At 40.9% G+C, this 21,987-nt stretch overlaps 4 protein-coding genes across 5 annotated transcripts; 3 read left to right on the top strand and 1 right to left on the bottom strand.

Annotated features, from left to right (window-relative positions):
- Positions 1–2,544: 2,544 nt before the first annotated feature.
- On the bottom strand, positions 2,545–7,246 carry pqbp1 (polyglutamine binding protein 1). Its single transcript, XM_076275537.1, has 7 exons — positions 7,196–7,246; positions 6,751–6,818; positions 6,455–6,566; positions 6,242–6,342; positions 5,891–6,097; positions 5,690–5,756; positions 2,545–3,448 (listed from the first exon to the last, which is right to left on the bottom strand). Exons 2-7 carry the CDS (start codon positions 6,815–6,817, stop codon positions 3,295–3,297), a joined length of 708 nt encoding a protein of 235 aa, XP_076131652.1. The 5' UTR covers position 6,818; positions 7,196–7,246; the 3' UTR covers positions 2,545–3,294.
- A 939-nt stretch (positions 7,247–8,185) lies between these two features.
- mkrn4 (makorin, ring finger protein, 4) lies at positions 8,186–12,974 on the top strand. 2 transcript variants are annotated; one of them, XM_076276659.1, is made up of 8 exons: positions 8,186–8,287; positions 9,315–9,434; positions 9,538–9,812; positions 10,469–10,548; positions 10,688–10,929; positions 11,365–11,475; positions 11,620–11,722; positions 12,056–12,974. In XM_076276659.1, exons 1-8 carry the CDS (start codon positions 8,235–8,237, stop codon positions 12,242–12,244), a joined length of 1,173 nt encoding a protein of 390 aa, XP_076132774.1. In that variant the 5' UTR covers positions 8,186–8,234; the 3' UTR covers positions 12,245–12,974. The 2 variants fall into 2 exon arrangements, with proteins under 2 accessions (XP_076132774.1, XP_076132773.1); XM_076276658.1 differs by lacking the exon at positions 8,186–8,287 and adding an exon at positions 8,610–8,754.
- Positions 12,975–13,567: 593 nt separating this feature from the next.
- timm17b (translocase of inner mitochondrial membrane 17 homolog B (yeast)) lies at positions 13,568–17,504 on the top strand. The gene is made up of 6 exons (XM_076275652.1): positions 13,568–13,612; positions 14,170–14,269; positions 14,362–14,425; positions 14,867–14,995; positions 15,689–15,799; positions 16,012–17,504. The coding sequence occupies exons 1-6, from the start codon at positions 13,587–13,589 to the stop codon at positions 16,098–16,100; spliced, it is 519 nt and encodes a 172-aa protein (XP_076131767.1). The 5' UTR covers positions 13,568–13,586; the 3' UTR covers positions 16,101–17,504.
- Positions 17,505–18,548: 1,044 nt separating this feature from the next.
- praf2 (PRA1 domain family, member 2) lies at positions 18,549–21,972 on the top strand. Its single transcript, XM_076275653.1, has 3 exons — positions 18,549–18,730; positions 19,703–19,920; positions 20,276–21,972. The coding sequence occupies exons 1-3, from the start codon at positions 18,555–18,557 to the stop codon at positions 20,413–20,415; spliced, it is 534 nt and encodes a 177-aa protein (XP_076131768.1). The 5' UTR covers positions 18,549–18,554; the 3' UTR covers positions 20,416–21,972.
- The last annotated feature ends 15 nt before the right edge of the window (positions 21,973–21,987 follow it).

The following is a 21,987-nucleotide window of genomic DNA, read 5'->3' as shown; positions in this document are numbered from 1 at the left end:
CATATTCGCCCAGAAATGTGCTCTCAGTTTTACCATAGGGACTCGTGCTGTGCGCAGGGTTGTGTCACAGTCTAGGGTACAGCCTTTGGTCACCTCAATTCATATCCATTTGATTTCTATTAAGATTATAACATATGAATATGTCTCTAAGCACTTCATAGATCTGGATTTTTCTCCTGAACCTGAATTTGTGCTCTGACAAAAGTATAAATCAATCCTTTTTAAAGATAAAACCAGGGCCAGATTTGAACTGTAGCCAGGGTTCCTACACATTTTCTATTTCAAAATTCTATAATTTTTCCATACTCAAATTTCCAAACTTCTCGGTAGATTTTTCTGACCATATTCTCTACATTGCGGCCACTTCTGGTTTGGTTAAAACAAACGCATGGACAACTGAAGTGAATTAAAAAATGACACTTAATATTCATTTAGTCAGGTCATTTTTCTGAGCCACTTGGCAGTTTGTACAGGCACTCACTCAATCCAGCTGTTGTCAATAGTTTTCAGTTAATAAATACAACCACAAGGTTTTGTTTTCACTGAGCAGAGCTCGTAGACTTTATATCAAAAGGAGATGTCGTACCACATGTCAGGGATTTGACCTCAAAGACACAAAAACAATAGGGGCCCTAACTTAAATTATGGAAAAGTCTAAAGTCTACCTAAAGCAACTTTTTTCATTAAGTCAAAATCTATTTGATTTTAATTCTACTGTGACAAAAATCCTCCTAAGCAAACATCAGTCCATCAGTTGAACGCTCCCACGTCACACAATAGGTAATGCATGTGACACATTGCTCATTGACAGAGCCCTAATTTCAGCAATGGGGAAAGTCAAATTTATTATTTAAATAAATTATTTTAAAGTTATGTTAATATAATATAATATGCTATTATGTTGCAGAAGACTGTGACAAGACATGGGCGCCATAAGACCTAGGGCTGTACACATTTTCCCATTTTAGATAGCTAACCAGGCTTTATTATTTATTATTAACTTGTTAGTCCTCAGAAAACTCACACTTGCCCATTGTTGGGTAATTTTCGTTGAGGAAGCACTGTGTTGGAAGGTGTACTCACATTTTTAGTTCTCCTTAGATACGGCATAGCCTATAGAGATTAGTTTAATGCTGGCAGAGGCCTCAGAAATCACCTTCAACAGTATTTTTTGTTTGCAATAACGGTTTATCAGATAATGCAGTATCCATGTCATACCAGTTTTTTAAGGCAAAAATAGCAGAGCTACGCAAACATACTAGTGCACAATGGTGTAGGGTACTTGCGTAGACCAAGGGTTCTCGATTTGGTTTTGGTGCAAGGGTCTCCTTGTGAGAGAAATGTCTTGTGGACCCCCATATAATTGTACACTATATTGGCAAAAGTATGACAGAGTTTGGTGTGGATGAACTTGACTGGCCTGCACAGAGTCCAGACTCCTTTGGGATGAATTAGAGCGGAGATTGAAAGCCAGGCCTTCTCGTCTAACATCAGTGTGTGACCTCACAAATGTTCTTCTTGAAGAATGGTCAAAAATTCCCATAAACACACTCCTAAACCTTGTGGAAAGCCTTCTCAGAAGAGTTGAGGCTGCTATAGCTGCAAACGTCATATTAAACCCTATGGATTAAGAATGGGATGTCTATATGCGGGTCAAGGCAGTACAGGTGATCCAATACTTTTGGCAATATAGTGTATCTTGATGATGTGGACTGACTCATGACCTGAGTAAAGTGATTAGTACTGTAGATGCAATAGTCTGGAAACAAATATTTCTTCATACTCTTGTTTCCAGACCTGGAAATTACTAAAAATCTAATTCTATACTTTTCCATACTGCATAGGAATCCTGTCTAGTGTAAACATAACTCTGTGACTGCTGGAGTAGGAACATTCTGATGTGTGTGACAGTGAGAGCCTCTTGTGGTGGTGTGTGATGTGATGCGATGCCACATCGATGCACTGTAGCAGGTCTTTTATTACAGTGGGTCTAAACTTCACAGGTTACAGTGGTTGATGTACGCTGTGTCTGTGTCAACTGAGTTGGAGTGTTGTGAGTTAAAACATTTTTACATCTGTCTTTACTTTGTGCTATTTTACCAAGAGATGGAAAACCCCACCCATCCCAAACATATAGACACAATGTGTTTACTGCTGATGCTGCAGCTGAAGAGCCATTTGCCATTTCCAATAAAATAATAAAACAAAAATGCTTATTTTGTAGAGGGCTGTGTTTTCTTCACAAAAACAAATCAATATTTATATAAGCTGCATGTAATTTTCTTTTTATGATGGCCTATAGTGGACCATCATGATGTACAATTGTGTCACGTTTTTGCATTTCCCTTGTACCAACATTTCATTAATCCCAGGAGAAACCACAGATAAGCCCAAAATCCCATAACAAGCATGGCAGATGTAAGATTTTTTTTTAAAGAAAACATTTCATTTTATTTCTCTGAAAATATCTTTCTTTCTAATGTCCTGCCTCTCAACATCCACTTCTGAATTCTTACAGGAAAAAAATATATAGTTTACACAACATTAAAACATCCAACCTTCTTTCTTTTTAATAGGAAAAGTGAAAATGTATGTACAAAAAAGCCCCTGACCACCCACATTGAGGGGAGAAAACCAGGTGACCTGAACAGCATAGTTAATTCAATCAGGAGCGCTGCACGGGCCTCGCCAGCTGACACAAGCAAAACAAAAGACCTTCAAGCCAGCAGAGGACAAGCTGCTCTCTACGGCACAGATGCTCAGCCTAGAGCAGCAGTCCCAGCCCCACAGAACAGAACGCCAGAACAGAGCAGGATGGAAATAGGCTGCGGCCTCACACCATATGCCACAGATAAGGCAACATACATATTATACGTGTCGTTTGCATTGAATTGATATGCATGAATTATGAAAAGGCTTACCTCACGCGGGGGTGGAAATGATTGAATTATCAAAACTATTTCCCCATCACATTCCAAATTAGAACAGCTATGACGACGTAATGAGGCCAAGGAGTTTGTCCTTACTTTGCCACACAAGCTGGTGCGGTACACTTAAATTACGACGTGAGCTCCAAAGGACCTAATTTATGCCTGTATCCTTTAAAGTCATTGCTTGCAGCTTGACATACTGAACGTTCACACATGCATATCTACCGGGGCATTTGTAGCTCTCCGTTTAGGCTTCACAGTTGATCAGGAGGATCTGATGCAGAGGAAATGTTGAGAATAGGTGAAGGTGTTGTCCAGGCTGCTGACTCTCTCTCTCTCTCCGTGCGTATCGGTCTGTATGCGGTTAGTCAGAGTCCCGTTTGGTGAGCTCGGCGTTGGCCCGCAGAACGGCTCCGGGACTCGGGTACGGTCGCTGCTGGAAGAGGGGCCCTGCTGCGGTGGTGTCCGCACCCGTCTTCGCCTCGTTGCGCTTGGGCAGGCCAGTGGACCACGTGCCCCTGAGAGGAAGGATTTGTTATTGTGTGGATTCATTAAATCACACTGAAGATTTGCCATGAATACGCACTTTAGCGCAGGTCAATATGGCATCAGTGCTCACACCATGAAAGACAACTGGACCAAAAAATTCAATTTTTTTTGTAATTTTAGATTGTTATGTAGTGGTGGCTAAAAGTGAAATTTGGTGAGATATATGACGCACGTGTGCACATGGGTCCATTGTACAATATAATGTACTTTGTAAATGACCAATGAAATGCAATCAAAATGCCTGGCCAATACCTCCTCAAGGACACTTGATGAAGTAGGATGACAAATCTTGACATTTAGAATCATAGGAAATGTCTTGTATCTGTATCTACAACAGGTAGGCCTTAATAATTAGGGTAATAACTTCATTCTAATATTCTTCAATGAAACAACGAAGATGTGTATGTGTTGGCATCGTCAATTGGCCAAAATAGAGTATTGAACATCAGCAAAATCGCCATCATCATCATATATCCCTATCAGGGCTCCAGACTAATTTTTTGCACTGGTTGCACTGGTGCGCCTAACTTTTTTTCTAAGGTGCACCAGCACAAAAGTTAGGTGCACCCAAATTTTCAACCACATCGCATTTAACACCGCAGCAGGTTCACTTTTTTCCCTTAATTACTGTCCTATATAGGTCCTATAACTTATGATTTACAATTCTACAAGAAAAGTAACTTAATGAAGTGTTGGTGCTTTAAGTGCTTCACTGAGCTAAAATTTAAACTTAAAACATCTCAAGATGTATTAAATAAAAATAACAGTGAGTAAATTAACAGTGCACGTCTTTTAAGGGCTTCAAACTGCACATCTCATGGCTCAATGTTTTACATACTATCCTTCATGATCTTTAGGCCTTGGCTAAACCAGCTCGCCATGCTAGCATCTTCCATAGAAATGTATTTGAGCACAATTTAAAGAGATGTTCCAAGTAGCCTGGGGGATTTTTATGTGATTTTGCAATGATGATTGCAATAATCATTTGACAGCCCCACAATGCAATTTACTTTTTAATTTTAGTATTTTTAAATTTTCAATAAGAACATGGTTAATGCAGTAACGAAATGGTAGGCCTATTATTATAGGCTATTGCAATGACTTGCCATGCTTGATCTAAATGTGTCCATTCAATTCACCGTACACAATGACCACTGTATACATGCAGGGAATATTCGGGCTTTAAATGTAGCAGCGATATTCGGTTTGCGCCAAATACCGGATTAAATTGATTGATGCCATCAGAATGAGTTTACACAACTCGCACGCAAAACGAATATTGCTGTTGAAAACCGGGTTACTCCCTGCATGTAACCGCGGTCAATGACGCACTCCTTTTCGGCGATATCTGTATCTCTGTCCTTCGGTTGTTGTATGCATTGTTCGCAATTTTAAGACGTCTTTTCATCTGCAATGACTACTATAAATTTGGCGCAAGTGGCATTCCTGTACGTCGGGTTTACGTTCAAACTATTTTTCTGGTGAATAATTATTTTGGACTGAACTTGGTGAAGGGAAGTTTCACTAGGCCTATCGTAGGCAACGATAAACTTGATCATCATCTCGGGCTCGTCTGATCGGTTTGCTGCTGCCAGCCGCTGAAAGGCAGTGGGGAGAGGGGACATTTATCTCGGCCTATGTGACCACACTGTAATGCAACTACATCCACTCTGTTTATCTGACGGGTCTCTGACCTCCCTCTCTCTCTCTCTCTGCAGCACACGCATTTTCAAATTTACGCACAGGCACTGGGCCACGGACAATCAGAGGGGAGGTCCCGCCCTTCACTATCTGTGATTTGTTTAAACCACGATATTGGCCAAAAATGTGTCTGTTATTGAACCAAAGGTAGAGTTTCAATGCGGACACTTTTTCCTCTCTCGAATAGCTGGTCGCACCGGTGCGACCTCCGATTTTTTTAGTTGCACTTTTGAAATTGGTAGCACTCTGGAGCCCTGCCTATAATAAATTCTTGGGCCTGGCATACATGGATTTCATTGGAGCATCTGTTTTTTTTTTTTTTTCAGATGCATAGATTTGTTATCTCCATTTATCTGTGGTGACATCTGCTATGCGTACATACAGTAGGTTCATTTTTAATGTTGTGGCTAGACTATGTAATGTTTAGTCCAGTGTTTAATGCAGATGAGTTCCATTGCAGTGAAATGCCAGTACAGAGTTCTTGGGCCTGTCATGCACGTATGTATTACCTTGGGGCGTCCGAGTAGGCGCTGGGATCCATAGGATCCATCTCCTCTGGTTTGCGATCTCTCCCCCCTGCAAGTAAGAAACAGCTTCTGTCAAGAATTCATCTCTTCTTAGCAAGCTGGTTTATACAGATATTTCATTTGGATACACTCATCTGTGTGCCTGCCTCTGTCTGTCTGTCTGTGTGTGTGTGTGTGTATTACCTCGTTTTGGTTTGTTGTATGGAGCGGCATCTTCTCTCCGCTGCAGCCGTCTGTCGCGGTCTCGGTCTCCTCTATCCTCTCTTTCTCTTTCTCGTTCCCGCTCTCTCTCGCGCTCTCTTTCTCTGTCTCTCTCCCGGTCCCAGTCTCGTTCCCGCTCCCTGTCAATCTTCTCAACGTGTTTCTCCACTTTGCCGTCTCCAGCATCCACTGAGGACCAGAAAACATTCTTCCAGTTCATTTGAAAATATTTGTATATTTTCAAATCTGTGCATATACTTCTTTGACTCATCCCACTTATTTATGAGCTAAACTAGCAACTTTGACGGCTGGATCAACAGCAACAGGTCTCACCTCTCTGCTTCTTTACAGCTTTGGTTATAAGAGCTCCTGGCTCATTTGGAGAAAGCCAGGACACTAGGTCTGTTTCCACATTCCAGTAGTACGGCAGACCACTGGCGACATAAAAACAGCACTAGATGGTCACATTTACAAGGAATGCTTGAACATTAACTTACTAATCACTTATCAAACAAAGAAAGTTGATGGCAGGGGACAACAGCTTACCAATCAGGGTCAAACACTTTGTACCAGTTTGTGGGTAAATTCTCTATTCTGGTGGCCTCATAATCTACATCGTTGTCATCGTAATCCTCAGCAATGATCTCCTCCTCAGCGTCTGAATTAGAGAAGTGCGAACAGATAAATGATTACCTTCTACAGTTCATGGTGTAACTGTATATTACAATAGCAAATTATTCACGTTAAGAGAATCGTGATCATCTTAACTCGTGCTTATTTTCATTCATAGCAGCAGTAATGTGAATGTAATACAATGAATGTGAAAGGGGTAAATAACTTACCATGCTCTGACTGTTTCAAGATCCCTCTCTTTGCAAGACGGGCTAGTAAAGCCGGTGGGAGAGGCATCCTAGGACCCAAAAACGTTCAGGTATGAAACAATGCATTACGGAGGTTAACATACCCACATTTGGGGAAAACATTAGGGACTCCACTCTGAACATATAAATAAAATTATATATAGCTATTTAAAACGTCGTTTGTCATAACCATGACACGTTAAATAGCAGCGGATGAATTCCAAGACAACATTTCAATCAATGGATGCTATGCTAACTACCCTCACATTAGTTGACGTTACTAGGAACATAATTAAACTCTATGCACCGCTAATAGTAAATGCTATTGCAATACTGTAAGCGTAGTAAATGCATGAGTAAACCAGCAGCCAGTATATGTTTTCATACAGTATTACCTAAAAGTACAAAACAGACTCAAAAACTGTACCTTAGTCCGTCGAGTTGCTGTCGGTGGCTTCAAAAAACAGGCTCTTCACGCCTCAGACGCAGAGTGATGACGTCACATAGTCAGACAGCCTCTACTGCTCTTCTGGCCAAGTCATTTGTGGTTAAATTCTTTCTCTTCATTTCAGTATATTGGATTGCTTGTGCAGTATGATGTACTTGGCTGATTTGACATGCATAGTTTTCTTAATTTAGGGGGGTATTGACTATGGAAATATCACATCGGTTGTTGCTTTTGATAGGCCTACATTAACGATAGACCTATGCTAGCGTTATAATATTTTCAGTAAACAACATTATGCAAGTGAAGAAAACTGAAAGGGAAAAAAAATAGCCAATAGCTGTCAATATTGAGTATCACAGAATTGCTGTATCATGATACTAATTGTTGTGGCGCAAGTATCGAGACTTACTCCCACCCCATTATGATTGCTTGTTATATATGGGAATTAAATATGTTTTGCATCCAGACTTTACTGTTATGAAGCTCTGAACAGCGGGACGCTAACAGAAATTATGGATGGTTGAATTTGGCCTTGCCTGACCTCTCTACGCCAGAGAGTTAGACAAGAGCCTTACTGAGAGTATTATCAATTGGTCAATGTCATACTTTAAAAATCCAAGCTACAAAAAATGTTAGTTGTTCCTGAAGTTTATTGAACGGTTTCTGTTCATTGTAACAGCTTTCAGTTTTTGCAACTTCTAGTTTGCAACTTCTAGTCAATTAACAGATTTTCCAGTAACACACCCACTTTTTGGCATTAAACTCATCACTAACTGAGTGTTTTAGTTCAACTTAGCACAATTGGACAACAGAATTGCAGGTTGTATGCCTATGGGCCTAGAATTAGGCTCAAGGCCTAGGTGCAATTTAGGGGCGTGGCCCATTTCGGCTTCAGAAAACCATGATTGGCCCTTCTTGTAATGGTTGTAATGAGAAATCCACATGATTTTCTGACCACATGTTATAAAGCTAAGCTATTGAACGTGGGTCTAATGTCAGATAAAAGACTGGGTGTGGAATGGAAAGAGAGGGAGGAAATGGCAGTTCTGTTGGCGTCGGTGGATATTGTCGGTAATAAAAACTATTTAGTAGTTTACTTTATAGTCCCATCTTCAACAACTAGGCTTTAAGTAGGTCTTTTGGTGGGTTAGGCGCTCATCACAAAATTAATTCACTTAGATAAAGTTAGGCTATCATTAGGGCGTCGTATAGGCCTAGTCAAAAACTTGTAGTTAGTTGGTTAATAAAGCTTTCTAGATAGGCTAGAATGGATTTAATAGCTAGCATGCGTTTACCTATCAATAATAATTGCAGTTACTGTGGAGAGTATGCACACAAACTAGACCCTCAAAATAGGATGTATTTGGATAGACTTTGAATGTGACGTCATTAAGCCCACTTTCAAACACTTTGGTACTGTAACGTTGAGCTTTTGCCTAGCAGCGCCTACAATCTCTGCAGGCTGAGATGGATCGTCATAGGATGCCTTACCGACACCACATAAAGCGGAGTTTTAACGTTAGACCAAAAATCTGCAGGTATTACGTTCCGAAATCAAAATTTCTTCACGGCAGTTAACCAACTCTGTGACAAAGTTTGGTCAACAGCTTTCGGACCTCCTCGTTAGCTAGCTCTAGTTAGCGAGCTAAATTAAGTTGATTGTGTTCCGCACAGCACTTTATCCAAGTGTAAAAATGTTGTGGTGATTAAGTAGTGTCCGATAGCCTGTCTGTATAAATTTCGAAACTGTCCGCTAACCTGAAGTAACGTTACATAGCTCTTCTTTCTCAAAACAAACAACATTAGCAAGTCAGCTAACACAGTTACGTTAACGTCTGGTAGCTTCCCGTTGCCTCGGTTTCAGACCTTTGCTGATAAACAAGTTCAGTTCCACAGTTGGTTAGAATTACGTTAGCATGTTTATCGCTAACGGTATCTGTTAACGTTAGTGTTGCATAATTGACTGTGTATTTTATGTTGTATTATTACATTGTATGCTTCATTGTCATAGTTATAGTTGGATTTTAACTCAATCTTCTCATATTTTGTGCACTTTTGTTTCAATCGTAATCTGTTGCTCTGCTAACGACACTTTCAGGCATTTTATGAATGGATCATGTCGATATGGTCAGAACTGTCACTATCTGCATGACTACCCATCAACTGGGGTATGCTGGTACTTCCAAAAAGGCCAGTGTTGGTTTGGAGATCACTGCAGGTGAGTGCTTTAGTTTTAGATGCTAACCGTTTGGCAAGACATTGGCCGGTGCAGCAGGTGTCTTTGATGTCTTTTAAACCATGTCCCCAAACTTTGTTTGAAGGTATGTCCACGTCCCTCCCCTTGACGCTTCAGAGAACCGGCGAGGTTCAGCACCTGCCATCCTTTCTCCAGCCAGAGGTGAGCAGAGGATCCCCTCAAGGCGTGGTTCAGAGCCGTCCGTAGTCGGTTCACATAGACCCTCGGGCCAAGGCAGAAGAGGCTCTGAACCTCTGGTCACAACCAACACATTAGAGAGAAGCTTTGAACGTCTAACCACAAGAATCGCAGAAGAGGAGGATGGATATTCGGAGACAACACCCCCACATAATGATGAAGGTACTCTTTACTTCACTTATTTGTATGCAGCGGAGATTCATTGTGTGATTGTGATTCATCCAGTTTGATGTACTATAAAAATCACACCTATATCTTCCATAACTTGCATGTTATTGCTCCTCTTGATAAATGTGTGTTGGATTCCCCAAAGCCTCTCTGAAGGGCGGAAGGTGAGCTACAATTAAGCTGTATACACAGAAATCTGAAACTAGTGGCCAAACAGGACTGTTGCTCTTAAAGGTACAGTCCACACTTCTGGTAAAATGATGCTGATGTAGTACTCCCTTCTGTGGTCCTTAAGCTAGGCTTTGATTGGCTGAGATGGTGTATAGCTTGGTCTGATCCAGGTGGTTTCCCCATTTACAGTGCAAGGAGAGTGCATGACAACTTGGCAAAGTGTATTGGATTAGAATTGTGTACTCTTCAATTGTTGAAAGCAGTGTTGGGATTGGAAGCAAACACTTAACACAGGATGACTGAATTATTCATGATTGCTTGTGTGGTTTGGACTGGTCCTCTGGAAATGGTGTCAACTTCAGAAAGAAAAAAGAAAGAAATGTGATTGAAGATTGAAGTATATTCACTCTACCTTCTTGCCTCTAATGTGCTGCATAAGCTCATCTGATAATATAGTTCATCTGATGCTTTGTTTGCAGTTCACAGCAATTCTGTAGCAAGCTCAACAGAGAGCCCACCACTGGACCAGGCCGTATCTGCAGCCAGTGGAGACGCACAGGTGTGTAACACCACAGTACGCTGTTGGTCTTGGTCTTACGCTGACATTTTTTTGTGCTTATGTAGCCATATAGCTAACTATACAGCTGGAGGTTAGTCAGGATGGAGATGAGCGGTGTTTGTTTTTCTTTGATTGACAGGGGCCTTCAGACGGAGCGTACCACGCTGGCGCTGCAGCCTTCGTCCCACGCCGGCCTGAGGAGTCTTCCGCCTACGAGCAGAGCAAAGAGGTGGTGTGTGGCATCTGCATGGACAAGGTGTACGAGAAGAATGACGCCCAGAGCCGGCGCTTTGGCATTCTCCCTAACTGCAGCCATGCTTTCTGCATCGAGTGCATAGTCACCTGGCGGAAGACAAAAGAATTCCAGGAAGAGGTCATAAAGTGAGTAGGAGCAACATATGTGAGCCAGTTATAATCTTTTGGGGTTTAGGAAGGAAGCATCCCTCCCACCCACACAACTGCCACCCCCATTTCAGAGTGTGTTCAACAAGTTGTAACTTCTGATGCTGCTGCAACCACAAACACTACTACTAACAATAATACTAACTACCCACCCCCATAAGGACAATGAGGCTACTGATTATCAATTTTGTCTCTAATTTAAATACTCTTTTACTCCGCCTGAATTACGTGTGGGCCAGGCCATTTTAGCTTTGAGAACAAATAATTGTATAATTTTTTTGATAATTTCAGACAAACATTTGCCTTGCTTTAAGCAAGGAAATATAGTATTACTGATGTGATGTCCTTTTTTGCCTGTGCACTATTTGTGTGTCCGGATTTCTTGTACCCACTTTAGGGAATGTTGTTTTGCAGGGCCTGTCCTCAGTGCAGAGTGAAGTCTCCTTACTATATTCCGAACAGATATTGGGTTGAAAATGGCAAACCCAAAGAAGCTCTCATTGCGTCCTTCAAGGAAAGAAGCAGGTTGGATATGATTTATATATCTTCAGTCTGACAGGATTGTGTTGCCATTTGCGGTTTTTTTGCAAAAAGTCTAAAAAGTGTTTTAATGTTTAATAATAACTAATGTGGTGTTAATTATTTTCATGTTTGTTTTTTTTTCTTCAGTAAATTAAAATGCAGGTTCTATTCGAGAGATGGCTGCTGTCCCTTTCAGTCGGAGTGCATCTATCGGCATGAAGGTCCCCCTGGTCGCCCACGGAGACGCACGGTAAGAGGTTGCCTACATTTGTAAACGGTCCTGTAGTAACTTGTGTTGCAAGAAGGACAGTCCCACACTGATTTTCTCACACATGAGGTGGGCATGCTAGACTTCATGGGTACTAGTGTCTGTCTCTTTATTTGAATGTTTGTGTTTGTTTGTTCCTTAGTGGACAATACTCTTTACATGGTGCTTGGCATGCTTCATCATTCACCATCATTTACATGTCTCGATATATGGGTCACAGACATAAATAGATTTGTCCCTAATCTATACATTTTACTAAAGTTTAGTAAAAATTGTGAAAGCTATGTCTATAATCTATACATCTTCTATTAACAGCCACGCCCAACTGCAGAGGACTTTGAGGATAGCTTTCAACTTCCACTTATGGACTACATAATTGCCCTTACATTGGTGGGAGCCCACTATGACACCGATGATGACGACGATGACGACAGCAATTATTACTATTATGACGATGATTTTCTGGAATCACTGTTCTTGGATACGGATGACTTTGACCTTTGACCTCTGCCAGTCACTTAAGCTCAAGGGTCTCAGTCCTGGGTCTTTGATAACAGGATTTATCACATGTTCAGTGGTGGGCCTGTAGCAGTCGGTGCGTATATTTTTCATGCACACCACAGTAGCATATTTGCCTACATGGGCACAGTGGTTGCAAGTGAGAATGCTAATATCTTGGTTAAGCCAAGAAATGTCCTTGCCAAACGCCATAGCCTTAATTGTTTATCAATTGTTAACCAACTTCAATAGTTAATGTTTACAGAGTGGTTAAAATGAAAGAGAAAACAATATGCTGCAACAGAATGTGTAAGGGGTAATGTTTAAAATGTTATATCCTAAAGTAAAGATTCTCTATAAAAATGTACTGTCACTCAACCTGATGTATATGGTAGCATCTGCCTGTGTTATCCCCCATAGTGTCTCTTCAGCTGTTCCTGTTTATCACATCCACCATTTTGATGCGATCTCACTGACTCTTTGCACCCTTCAACTGACACTTTGATATTATTTTTAAAGTGTGGTGTATATGTGATTATTAGTTTTATGTATCTCTGATTATCTGTCCTATACCAGATCTTCTCCTTGAGCTGGGATCACTATATGTGGAAATTAACAGGCTTTTGTCTTTGCTAGCAGTGTTGATTTGGAGTGATGGAGAGGATGAATTTTATTAATTTTTTTTTACTGCAAGTTTGAATCCACTGAAAGAAAAGAATAAAAGTTTGTTTCACAATTTGCACAAATCTCTAGTTTGTGTGGGATTGTAAGCACACATTTTCATATGTAACTGTGCCTAGATTATGTTTACTGTGCCTAGATTATGTTTACAGCCTTCAAAGTCTGTCTTCAAAGTATTTGCAGCAGGTCAACCTTTGAGATTAACCTTGAAGGAGAAGACTGGGTTGACCAATGCAGGCAATTGTATGTTTAGGACTTTTAGCAGTGCTTACTTGATGGTTAACCTTTTTTAATTGACTAGTTTATCAAGACTACTGGTGCATTTTCCTCTTAACATTATCCACGGTCATGACCTTTAAAGAGTTTCAAAGTCTATACTAGAGAAAGACGTCAAACAGTTTAAAGTAATGCATCGAGAAAGAAACAACACCTCCAAACCAGTGTTTTTGATTATATGGATCAATAAACAATGACTCAGTCAAGAACTGTTTATGGGGTTACAGGCAGCCCCCCCCCCCCCCTCCTACATGTGTTCCTTTTACCCAGTAGGTGGCAGAAATTGCAAATAAATGACAGCGTTACTCGGCACCATAGACTGTAAATACCAGAGGAAGAATTTCTGTCCCGGTAAAATTGCGTCACAAAACATACCCGACGACAACAAAACATGGAGGAATACGCCCGTGAACCTTGGTGAAGTACAACCTTTACATTTTAGTTTAGACAGTGGTGTTCCTGTAGTGGAAGTGGCTCTGGCTTGTTTGTGCTGTTTTTTTGTAAATGTGTATCTTATCACCATATCATTTCTGTCATCACCTCAGATTTAGAACTAGTTAGCGGAACATATTCTGTGTAGCTCTTAGCTAGCTTTGTTTGCTAACGTTAAAACTGGCTACTACCTTCAATCCTACCTTTAATAAACTGTCAGTGAGCAAGTGTTGCCTCTAACTCGATATAAAGGCAGTTGTCTTTGTCTCTTCTTTTACTCCGTTGTTGTATCAAATTCCCCCCAATAATAACAGACAGCTGTTGTATTGGCAGCAATTGCACAACAGCAAGACTTAACGGACCGCTTATGTTAATCTGATAGCCTACCATTAACACTGTATCTCAGATGGATGTCTAGGGAGAACCCTGTCAACACTTTTTCTTTGCCCGTCATATGCGCATACATTTACAAGGTTTGAAAAAGAAACCAACTGTTGCTATAATCAATAGCGAAATATCAATTAAAATATCATTCTTCTCAGTCCCTGGAGGATAGTAGATGACTGTGGGGGGGCCTTCACAATGGGCGCCATCGGCGGTGGTGTTTTCCAGTCTATCAAAGGGTTCAGGAATGCCCCAGTGGTACGTTCTTTTGACATACCAAATCCCATACTTCAGCTCTGCCTTACAGTAGTAAAACAAATAGTTTATAATGGTAATCTCTCTTTGTCCAGGGTGTTCGCCATAGACTGAGAGGGAGTGCAAATGCTGTCAGAATAAGAGCCCCCCAGATTGGAGGTGAGTACTCAGACGCTCCTTCCAGGCACATACTTTTTTGTTAACACACCACTTTGGGACTTCAAAGGATGCAAGTGCTAGGTTTTTTAAATGTATAACTCAGTTTTGAAGTGGCATTCAGACATTCTGTCACTTGGGTAAAATTATTACAAAAATGCACAGCAGTATGTAATTTATCAATTTGTTAAAGACACTGGGTGCAACGTATCTTCTCATTCCAGGAGGGAAACAATTGTGACATTGTGAAACATTTAAGCTTGACACAGACAGGGAAATACAATGCAACAGAAATTGAAAGCAAAAAAAAACACAAAAAAAAACACTACAAACACGTAGAATTATGTACTTTTTTTGTTTTCATCATGTTGTCTGCTAGACCATGAAATGCTCTGATTTTGTATTTTAGTCTACCCCTGAGGTAAATGATGAAACCTTCCACAGGTAGCTTTGCTGTGTGGGGTGGTCTGTTCTCCACCATAGACTGTGGCCTGGTGCGTCTGCGGGGGAAAGAGGACCCCTGGAACTCCATCACCAGCGGAGCTATGACTGGGGCCATTCTGGCTGCTCGCAGTGAGTGAACTATGTCTGGGCATCATATTTAGGCCACATCTACATTATTGCGGATTGCTCTGAATCCAAAAGACATTTTTTACGCATCACCCTCACATCCACAATACTCCATCGTATACATTTTATTTGAGCTCCTGAAACGGAAAGATTCGAATCTGCTGGTGAACCTGTATTCATTTGAAGCTGATATGTTCAGGTTGCTCATGCCACTGTCAACCTGCTGGGCAGGATGATCATTGAAAATAAGCAGAGGGAGGATGGGTGGGTGGATGCATGCAAGTGGGATGGGAGATGAAGAGAGGGGAGGATTCAGCCTTAGCTTTCGCCACATGTAGTTTTTTCTGGTTAGAAATAAGGCTGGGTGATCTGGATATATGGCTTGATTTGCTGAGGAGAAGTGGTGATATATGATATGATACGATAGAATTAAATCTTATGAAATAATGTTATACAAAGTTAGCACAAGCTGTAATACATTTTAATAGATGTGTTAAAAAAGGTTATAACAGCTCTGCACAAGATGCATATAGGCAGGAAAATGTACACACATTCAACACCCAAACAACTAACAATATAAAGGAATTACTTTTTAAAAGCAAAACTTCATGCATGAAAAGATGATAAGAAATCCATGTTGTTTTGTAAGGAATTCCTGTCTCTCTCATCATAATAATCTGAATGACTCCCCACCAGGTGGCCCCCTGGCAATGGTTGGCTCAGCAATGATGGGAGGCATCCTACTGGCCCTTATTGAAGGATTCGGCATCCTGCTCACCAGATACACAGCACAGCAGTTTCAGAACCGTAAGTGAGAAAATCAGTTTCAACAATACAGGTGTTTGAATACATTGTGCTAATACATCTAATCAGCGGTTTTTAACCTGTTGGGATTTTTTATATCAGAGACATAAGAACAGCCTGATGTTTTTATCCCATTCTCAGCCCCTCATATTTAACAGTTTAAACTTTGGCCTTGATGTCTAAATTACTATTTTGTCCTGCACCCCCCCCTTTAGCAAGTCCTTTCATGGATGACCCAAGCCAGCTTCCACCAAAAGATGGAGGTCAGGAACAAGATGGCCGTGGTTATGGACAGTATCACTGAAGCCGGTTAGAAGCCGCTGTGTTGGCTGACTACTGGCCGAGATAGAGAGAGTGTGAGAGGGGGCTGTTAGACTCGTAGATCTTCCACTTGATTGGCATTGCCATCCCGAAGAGTTTTGAGGAACTTACATCATGCTCCCCCTCAATCTGGACTAGTTTTCAATGTGGTTCTTATCACTCAGGGGCAAAATGGAAATTATTGTTAATAGCGTTGGTTCTGGCCAAGATGGTGGGGTTTCAGGTGATGCAGTATATGCACTTTTATGCACAGACTCTTAATACCCAATATCAAAAATTGGATCATTTATATACCATCTTTTCAATATCAGGATTTTTCTTTCGATAACCTGCATGTTCAGATCAGATGTATTTCCTTAACCCTTAAAATTCTTCATTCTAAAAAGTAAATGCTGAGGTGCTATTAAGCACACACCTCTTGCAGACCAGGGCAACTTCACACGTTTACACTCTGCGTAGACAGCGTTAAGTGTGTTATGAGGTTATAGATGTTGTCAGTAACTTTTAGAAGAAATCAGTGTAGTCAAGAGCCACTTCCTAGTATATGTTTGAAAAATCCAATGTACTGTATCTAATGGCTTTGACATATAGCAATGGGAATCCCAACATTACCTCTTTTCTGCATACTGATAGTGGGACATATGCATTGTATGACCTTGGTTTACCAGAACTATCCTGTGGTCTCACAGTGTTAGCCAGCTCATAAACAAGGTGCCTCTTCAGTGTTGCACTGTCAATGTTTCTGTTAAAATGGCATATTGACATATCAACAATACTTTGAGTCAGACCAAAGTTATATTTTACAGATTAGATACCATCTTTACATTACCGTGGCAGCCATTCACTGGAGTCTGTGCAAGGTTGCAAACTCCTTTTTTAGGGTGGTCGCTAGGTAATCTTTGGATATTTCTTTCCCTTTGTCAGTGTTGTGGAAACTCGATTGGGAATGTATTACATCCTTTGAATATAATCTTAAAAGGCCACAATGGCTTTATGGTCAGTTAACCATGTCTTGTCTGCAATACACTACATTGTTTGTGATCATTATCTATGTTTGGCGATTCACCCGACTACTTCTGTGTCTCACCTTCTGTGTCCCGGAACATTGCTCTCAAATCTTATTCTTAGTTTTCTCTTACCACAAATTTCAACTAGGGTTACATTTTGCACCGTGGTACAGTTAACATCCCCAAAAAGCACTTACCCTGTTCTCCATGCCTCATCGATGTTGCTCATATTGACCAAATATGATGAGTTATGGAAGAAAGGAATATTAATTACATTTTATTTATGAGTATACACATGAATAGTTTTGATGATTATTTATTGAAGGAGAATTTAAATGAGAATATGTTTGTAATGAGTCAATAAAGTATTTTATTGTTGACTTCGGTGTTGTTTTTGAACTCTTAGGCAATTTTTTCATTCTAATTTCTGAAAAGGTATCCATGTGGCACATTAGAAAATATGTTATGACTAATTTGTCTAAAAGTGTGTCAAACGTCCTGAATGAAATTCTCCATGTCCTGCTCAGCTGACCGTAGATGGATGTGGGCAGAGCCCGTATACCCTTATTATGACCGCTGCGCAGCGGTCATATAGGTTTAGTCAGATTTTTTTCCCTTTTTTTTTTCTCCCTTTTTCGCATGTCCAAATTTCCGTCAAGGATTCCCGGGACACTGTAAGACCGGGGTACACGAAACTTGGTGGGCATGTAACCCCACATGGATTGCATGGAACCATGCAATCCATGGACCCCCCGAAAGGAGGGTAGGGCAGACACAGTTTTCTGTAAATATCTTGAGAACCGTAGGGCCTAGGATGAACAATTTTTTGCGTATGTTTGCCTCCAGGGGTCATGTAAACCCATTCCATATGCACACATGTGCATAAACAGATACACACGCACACACATACATTCACAGTAATCCTACGTATGACATACTCACACAGTAGACATATATACGCATGCATGCACATGCAAAGGCACATAAACAGGCAAACACACAAGCACATGCACGCACACACACCCACCCACCCACACACACATAAACATGTACACGCACACATGCACACAATTCAAGAATTTCTCAGAATTATGAACAGGCAAGATGGGGGTGGGGTTGTATAAAATGTATTTTATATGTGAAATCTATGAACTAATCATGTTTTGGTACTTGTTGTCTAGCAGATACCAGTGAGAATTGAGTGTGCATAATGCAATTCAGTGAGACAGTTAGAATCATATATGCCTTTCAGCGTGACTTATTTTTGTGGAAAATTTTTGTGCTGGACTGGGCGGCGGTCATATTTTGTACCGCTCTGCGGTACATCTAGTTAGACATTCTCTGGTGTGGGTCCCTTTAACCGTGAACAGCGTGGAGAGTTGTCATGTGATGCATTGTGGTTGTTGAAGTTTTTCACTATTCCTTCGAAAATGGACGTGCAGCCTCCGCCTTTACGAACCCTGGACGACTTTGTCAGGAGCTCTGCTCGCTTCTCTTTCCCAGATGTACGTAATTTGGAGCGATGGAATAACCGGATAGTCAACAACTTGCTGTATTACCAGACAAATTATTTTGTCTCCTTTCTGGGATTCCTTGTCCTTATCGGGTAAGACATGACGTGCTGGCAGTGAAATGTTTAGCTAGCGAGCTATGTGAGTTATCGTAATGTTACGTGGAAACATTTCACTTTTTAGATATTATGTTGTGTTAGATTTAGAGTATCTTTATATTGGGAAGAAAGCAATTAGCCTACTTGCCTTTAGCTAAAGAAAAGAGTTCTTACCATGACTAGGCTACTAATTAATTTGCAAGGATACTCAGGCAATGGGATATTGTAGCTTGACTCCACAGCTGAACAATCACCGATGGAATGTAGCTCACTGTAAAATTAATGTAGACTAGCCTATCTCTGTTTTGTTGATTCATATGCCATCCAAAGGTCATATTTATCGAAACTACCAGGAAAAAAAAGAAAGGGTAGGATATAAATTCCCCTGCAAATCAAACAAATAGCGAAGCTATAGCGATGCAACGCAGGCAATTTTGTGTTACGCTCTACAAATTAGGCTACATGTTGTCGGATGCAGATTTAACAGTAGCCAAGGCTTATTCACCAGGGCAGGGGAACCTAGAGTAGGCTAACGATGATTTTGGTGAATGAGATAAAGGAATTGTGTTAATTGGTTGCTAAAAGAACGTTAAAACAGTAGGCTAATGGAAGATTTGGCCTACTTGCGTTTTCTCACCAGCTCACCCGACACCCGCAACTTAATGCACACCCTCAAAAACTGTAAACACCGTTTAGTAGGCTAACATTGCACACACCTCAAAAAACTCACCACACACGTCACCAGAGCACCGCTCTGGGGGTAGGTTGCCTTATGACCCATGTATGGAGCAGATCATTTTCAGTGACCGTGTTTACAGGCCTACATCCTGACAGACCACTCAGTTCTAGATCAGCCAGTGCCACTCCCTCTAAATACACACCCACAAATTCAATTCTCTCCTTTTCCTCACTAACTCCTCCAAGTTTTATCCACCATCCCCTATTTTCCCCTCTCTCTTCTGAGTTCAGGTATTTCGAGCCATTCCAGTTGTGCTTGGGGGCCACAGTAGTGACACTGCTGTTCCTGGGTTTTGTGTGGGCGGCAGAGAACAAGGCTACGGTCAGGCGCTTCCGCCGGAACCACCCCTCGCTCTCCCTAGTGGCCATCCTGGGCTCCAGCTACCTCCTGCTGTCCGTGATCGGTGGAGTGGCTGTGTTTCTGTTCGGCATCGCCTTCCCTATATTGGGTACATATCTCCCATACACGTCTCTCTCTTTTCAGATTAGTTATTTAGTTCACAAGGTGGGTTTTGTCATCTGGGTTTGTATTATGTAACACACGGGAAATGTAGGATTCTGAGTGAGTATGTCCTCACAATTGACAAGAGAGTAATCGACAATCGCTTCGTGCCTAACTGCCATTAACTGCCATTAACTGCCCTTAACTGCCTTTGTGCCCCTAGCTGTTCTAAAATCCCTGGAACCTACGGCCTCTCGGGGCTTATTGCTGAAGCATCCCATTGTAACATGTTTATGATGTCTATACAGTGTTGAGTATACTTGAGTAATGAATTAATTTATTTCCCTGATGTTCCCCCCCAGTAATTCTGATCCATGCCTCCACACGGTTGCGTAACCTGAAAAACAAGCTGGAGAATAAGCTGGAGAGCATCGGCCTGAAGAGAACCCCAATGGGCCTGGTTCTGGAGGCTCTGGGACTGGAGCAGGAGGCTGGCTCTTAAGGCACACACACACACACACACACACACACACACATAAACATCCTTCTGCGCAGTTCATTTAATAAACATAGAAACATTGAAGTCACAAAGATCTATACTAAAGTGGGTAATTGGGTAACTATATATCAAAATGGGGACCGGAGTAGAGTGTGATTTCAGTTTGAGAAATAGCACATGCCTCACTAAACATATCAACCTGGACAGAAGCTGACAGATGTACAGATCCTGTCCGCTATCATTGAATGACGTCTAACCACTGACCTGGTGATGGCCCAGTTGTCCCCGCTGTGCAGGCTTTAGACCTTTGTGACTTCTGTGATTTGTGCGGAAGCATTTTTTTTGTCTGTGTAAGCAGCTTGCATAGGGGAAGTGGAGAGGAAGGCCTTTCATGGATGACATTAAAGAAATGTAATGGTGTTGTTTGGGAACAGACTCCTCTCACAGGGAATAAGGCAGTGGGTGGGGAGCCAAAGAACAATAAGGAAGATGTTTAAATGTAGAAATGTGTATGATATAAAGTGTGAAATGTGTATGATATAAAGTGTGTGAGTGTGAGAGGGAAAGAGAGAGGTGGTGGTGGAGGAGTTTATGCTTAGATAAGCATTCAGTGATGTTTGTATTGACCAACATGAAGTATATGAAACAGTTTTGCTTTTATTATTTTTGGACTGAACACTTGCACACTCGAGCAAATCAATAGCATACATCATGGCAGCATAGCTAGCTTAACAATGCACTCCAGGACCAATAAGAATAACGCGTGGTTAGCCATAAAATCTGTTAAAAGGCAGCCAATCAGAGACCTCAAATGCCTTTAATCGTTAATTTATTATTTAACAAACTAATTACACTAAATTAATGATATTATATTAAGGAGTCCCACGTCTGTAGCCTGAAGTGTCTTAATTTATATGAACCATATGGAGTGATTGTGCTGGTGTTAATTTTATAAAGTTGTTTCAACAGCCTCCAAAGTAACTAGACAGATGTCCATACTTTATTTATGATTAGGGTATGTGTGTGTGTGGCTTGATGGTTCATTTGGGTGTGTAGAATGGGGAAACTGTTTGTCACAAAGAAGATTAGTTGCAGTACATGCAACAATATGCCATTTTTGTTTTAAGTTGGATTTCAATGAAGGATGTTTACCACTTATATAAAATCAGGAATTTGCATTTGTGTGTGGTTTGCCCTGTGTGGCGAGCCAGGAACTCTAATGTCTGCTTTGTTGTTTTGACATTTTTGTGTCACCATGTTCTTATATTTGATCTGTATGTATGTGGCCTTCAGTTTACTGTTCAGTGTTTTTAAATGTATTGCTAATATGAAACTCCATTAGGCACAACAAGCAGCATGCATTATAAATATATGCCATGAGTACCTTCATATATGTTTTATGTGCCTCATGTTTACATTGTTTTCACATGTTCTCTAGAACTTAAGCCTAGACTTTATTTTTAAGATGTCAAAGGGAATGTATTATTGCAGAAGTGGCCATTCCTGTTTGTTGGCATTTAAGGCACTTGTAAATAAACGCATATTTCATTTATCACCGCACATGGGGCGCAAGGT

The sequence above is a fragment of the Alosa pseudoharengus genome, unplaced genomic scaffold (genome assembly GCF_046254945.1).
Source record: "Alosa pseudoharengus isolate Yale_2024_CS ecotype anadromous, Long Island Sound unplaced genomic scaffold, YU_APseudo_1.1 YU_APseudo_1.1_scf_9, whole genome shotgun sequence".
Taxonomy (NCBI): Eukaryota; Metazoa; Chordata; class Actinopteri; order Clupeiformes; family Clupeidae; genus Alosa; species Alosa pseudoharengus.
The sequence above is the reverse complement of the archived record's forward strand: the minus strand, read 5'-3'. Positions and strand labels throughout refer to the sequence as shown.

Bases quoted from the DNA above. Each gene is read 5' to 3' on its own strand.
- pqbp1 (XM_076275537.1), bottom strand. From the start codon at position 6,817: ATGCCTCTCCCACCGGCTTTACTAGCCCGTCTTGCAAAGAGAGGGATC. The intron at 6,343-6,454 runs GTAAGCTGTTGT...TTATGTCGCCAG, and splicing joins AAAGTGTTTGACCCTGATTG to TGGTCTGCCGTACTACTGGA. The intron at 5,757-5,890 runs GTAATACACACA...TCTTACTTGCAG, and splicing joins ATACAACAAACCAAAACGAG to GGGGGAGAGATCGCAAACCA.
- mkrn4 (XM_076276658.1), top strand. From the start codon at position 8,684: ATGGATCGTCATAGGATGCCTTACCGACACCACATAAAGCGGAGTTTT. The intron at 9,813-10,468 runs GTACTCTTTACT...CTTTGTTTGCAG, and splicing joins ACCCCCACATAATGATGAAG to TTCACAGCAATTCTGTAGCA. The intron at 11,723-12,055 runs GTAAGAGGTTGC...TTCTATTAACAG, and splicing joins GTCGCCCACGGAGACGCACG to CCACGCCCAACTGCAGAGGA.
- timm17b (XM_076275652.1), top strand. From the start codon at position 13,587: ATGGAGGAATACGCCCGTGAACCTTG. The intron at 14,270-14,361 runs GTACGTTCTTTT...CTCTTTGTCCAG, and splicing joins GGTTCAGGAATGCCCCAGTG to GGTGTTCGCCATAGACTGAG. The intron at 14,996-15,688 runs GTGAGTGAACTA...ACTCCCCACCAG, and splicing joins GGCCATTCTGGCTGCTCGCA to GTGGCCCCCTGGCAATGGTT.
- praf2 (XM_076275653.1), top strand. From the start codon at position 18,555: ATGGACGTGCAGCCTCCGCCTTTACGAACCCTGGACGACTTTGTCAGG. The intron at 18,731-19,702 runs GTAAGACATGAC...TTCTGAGTTCAG, and splicing joins GGATTCCTTGTCCTTATCGG to GTATTTCGAGCCATTCCAGT. The intron at 19,921-20,275 runs GTACATATCTCC...GTTCCCCCCCAG, and splicing joins CATCGCCTTCCCTATATTGG to TAATTCTGATCCATGCCTCC.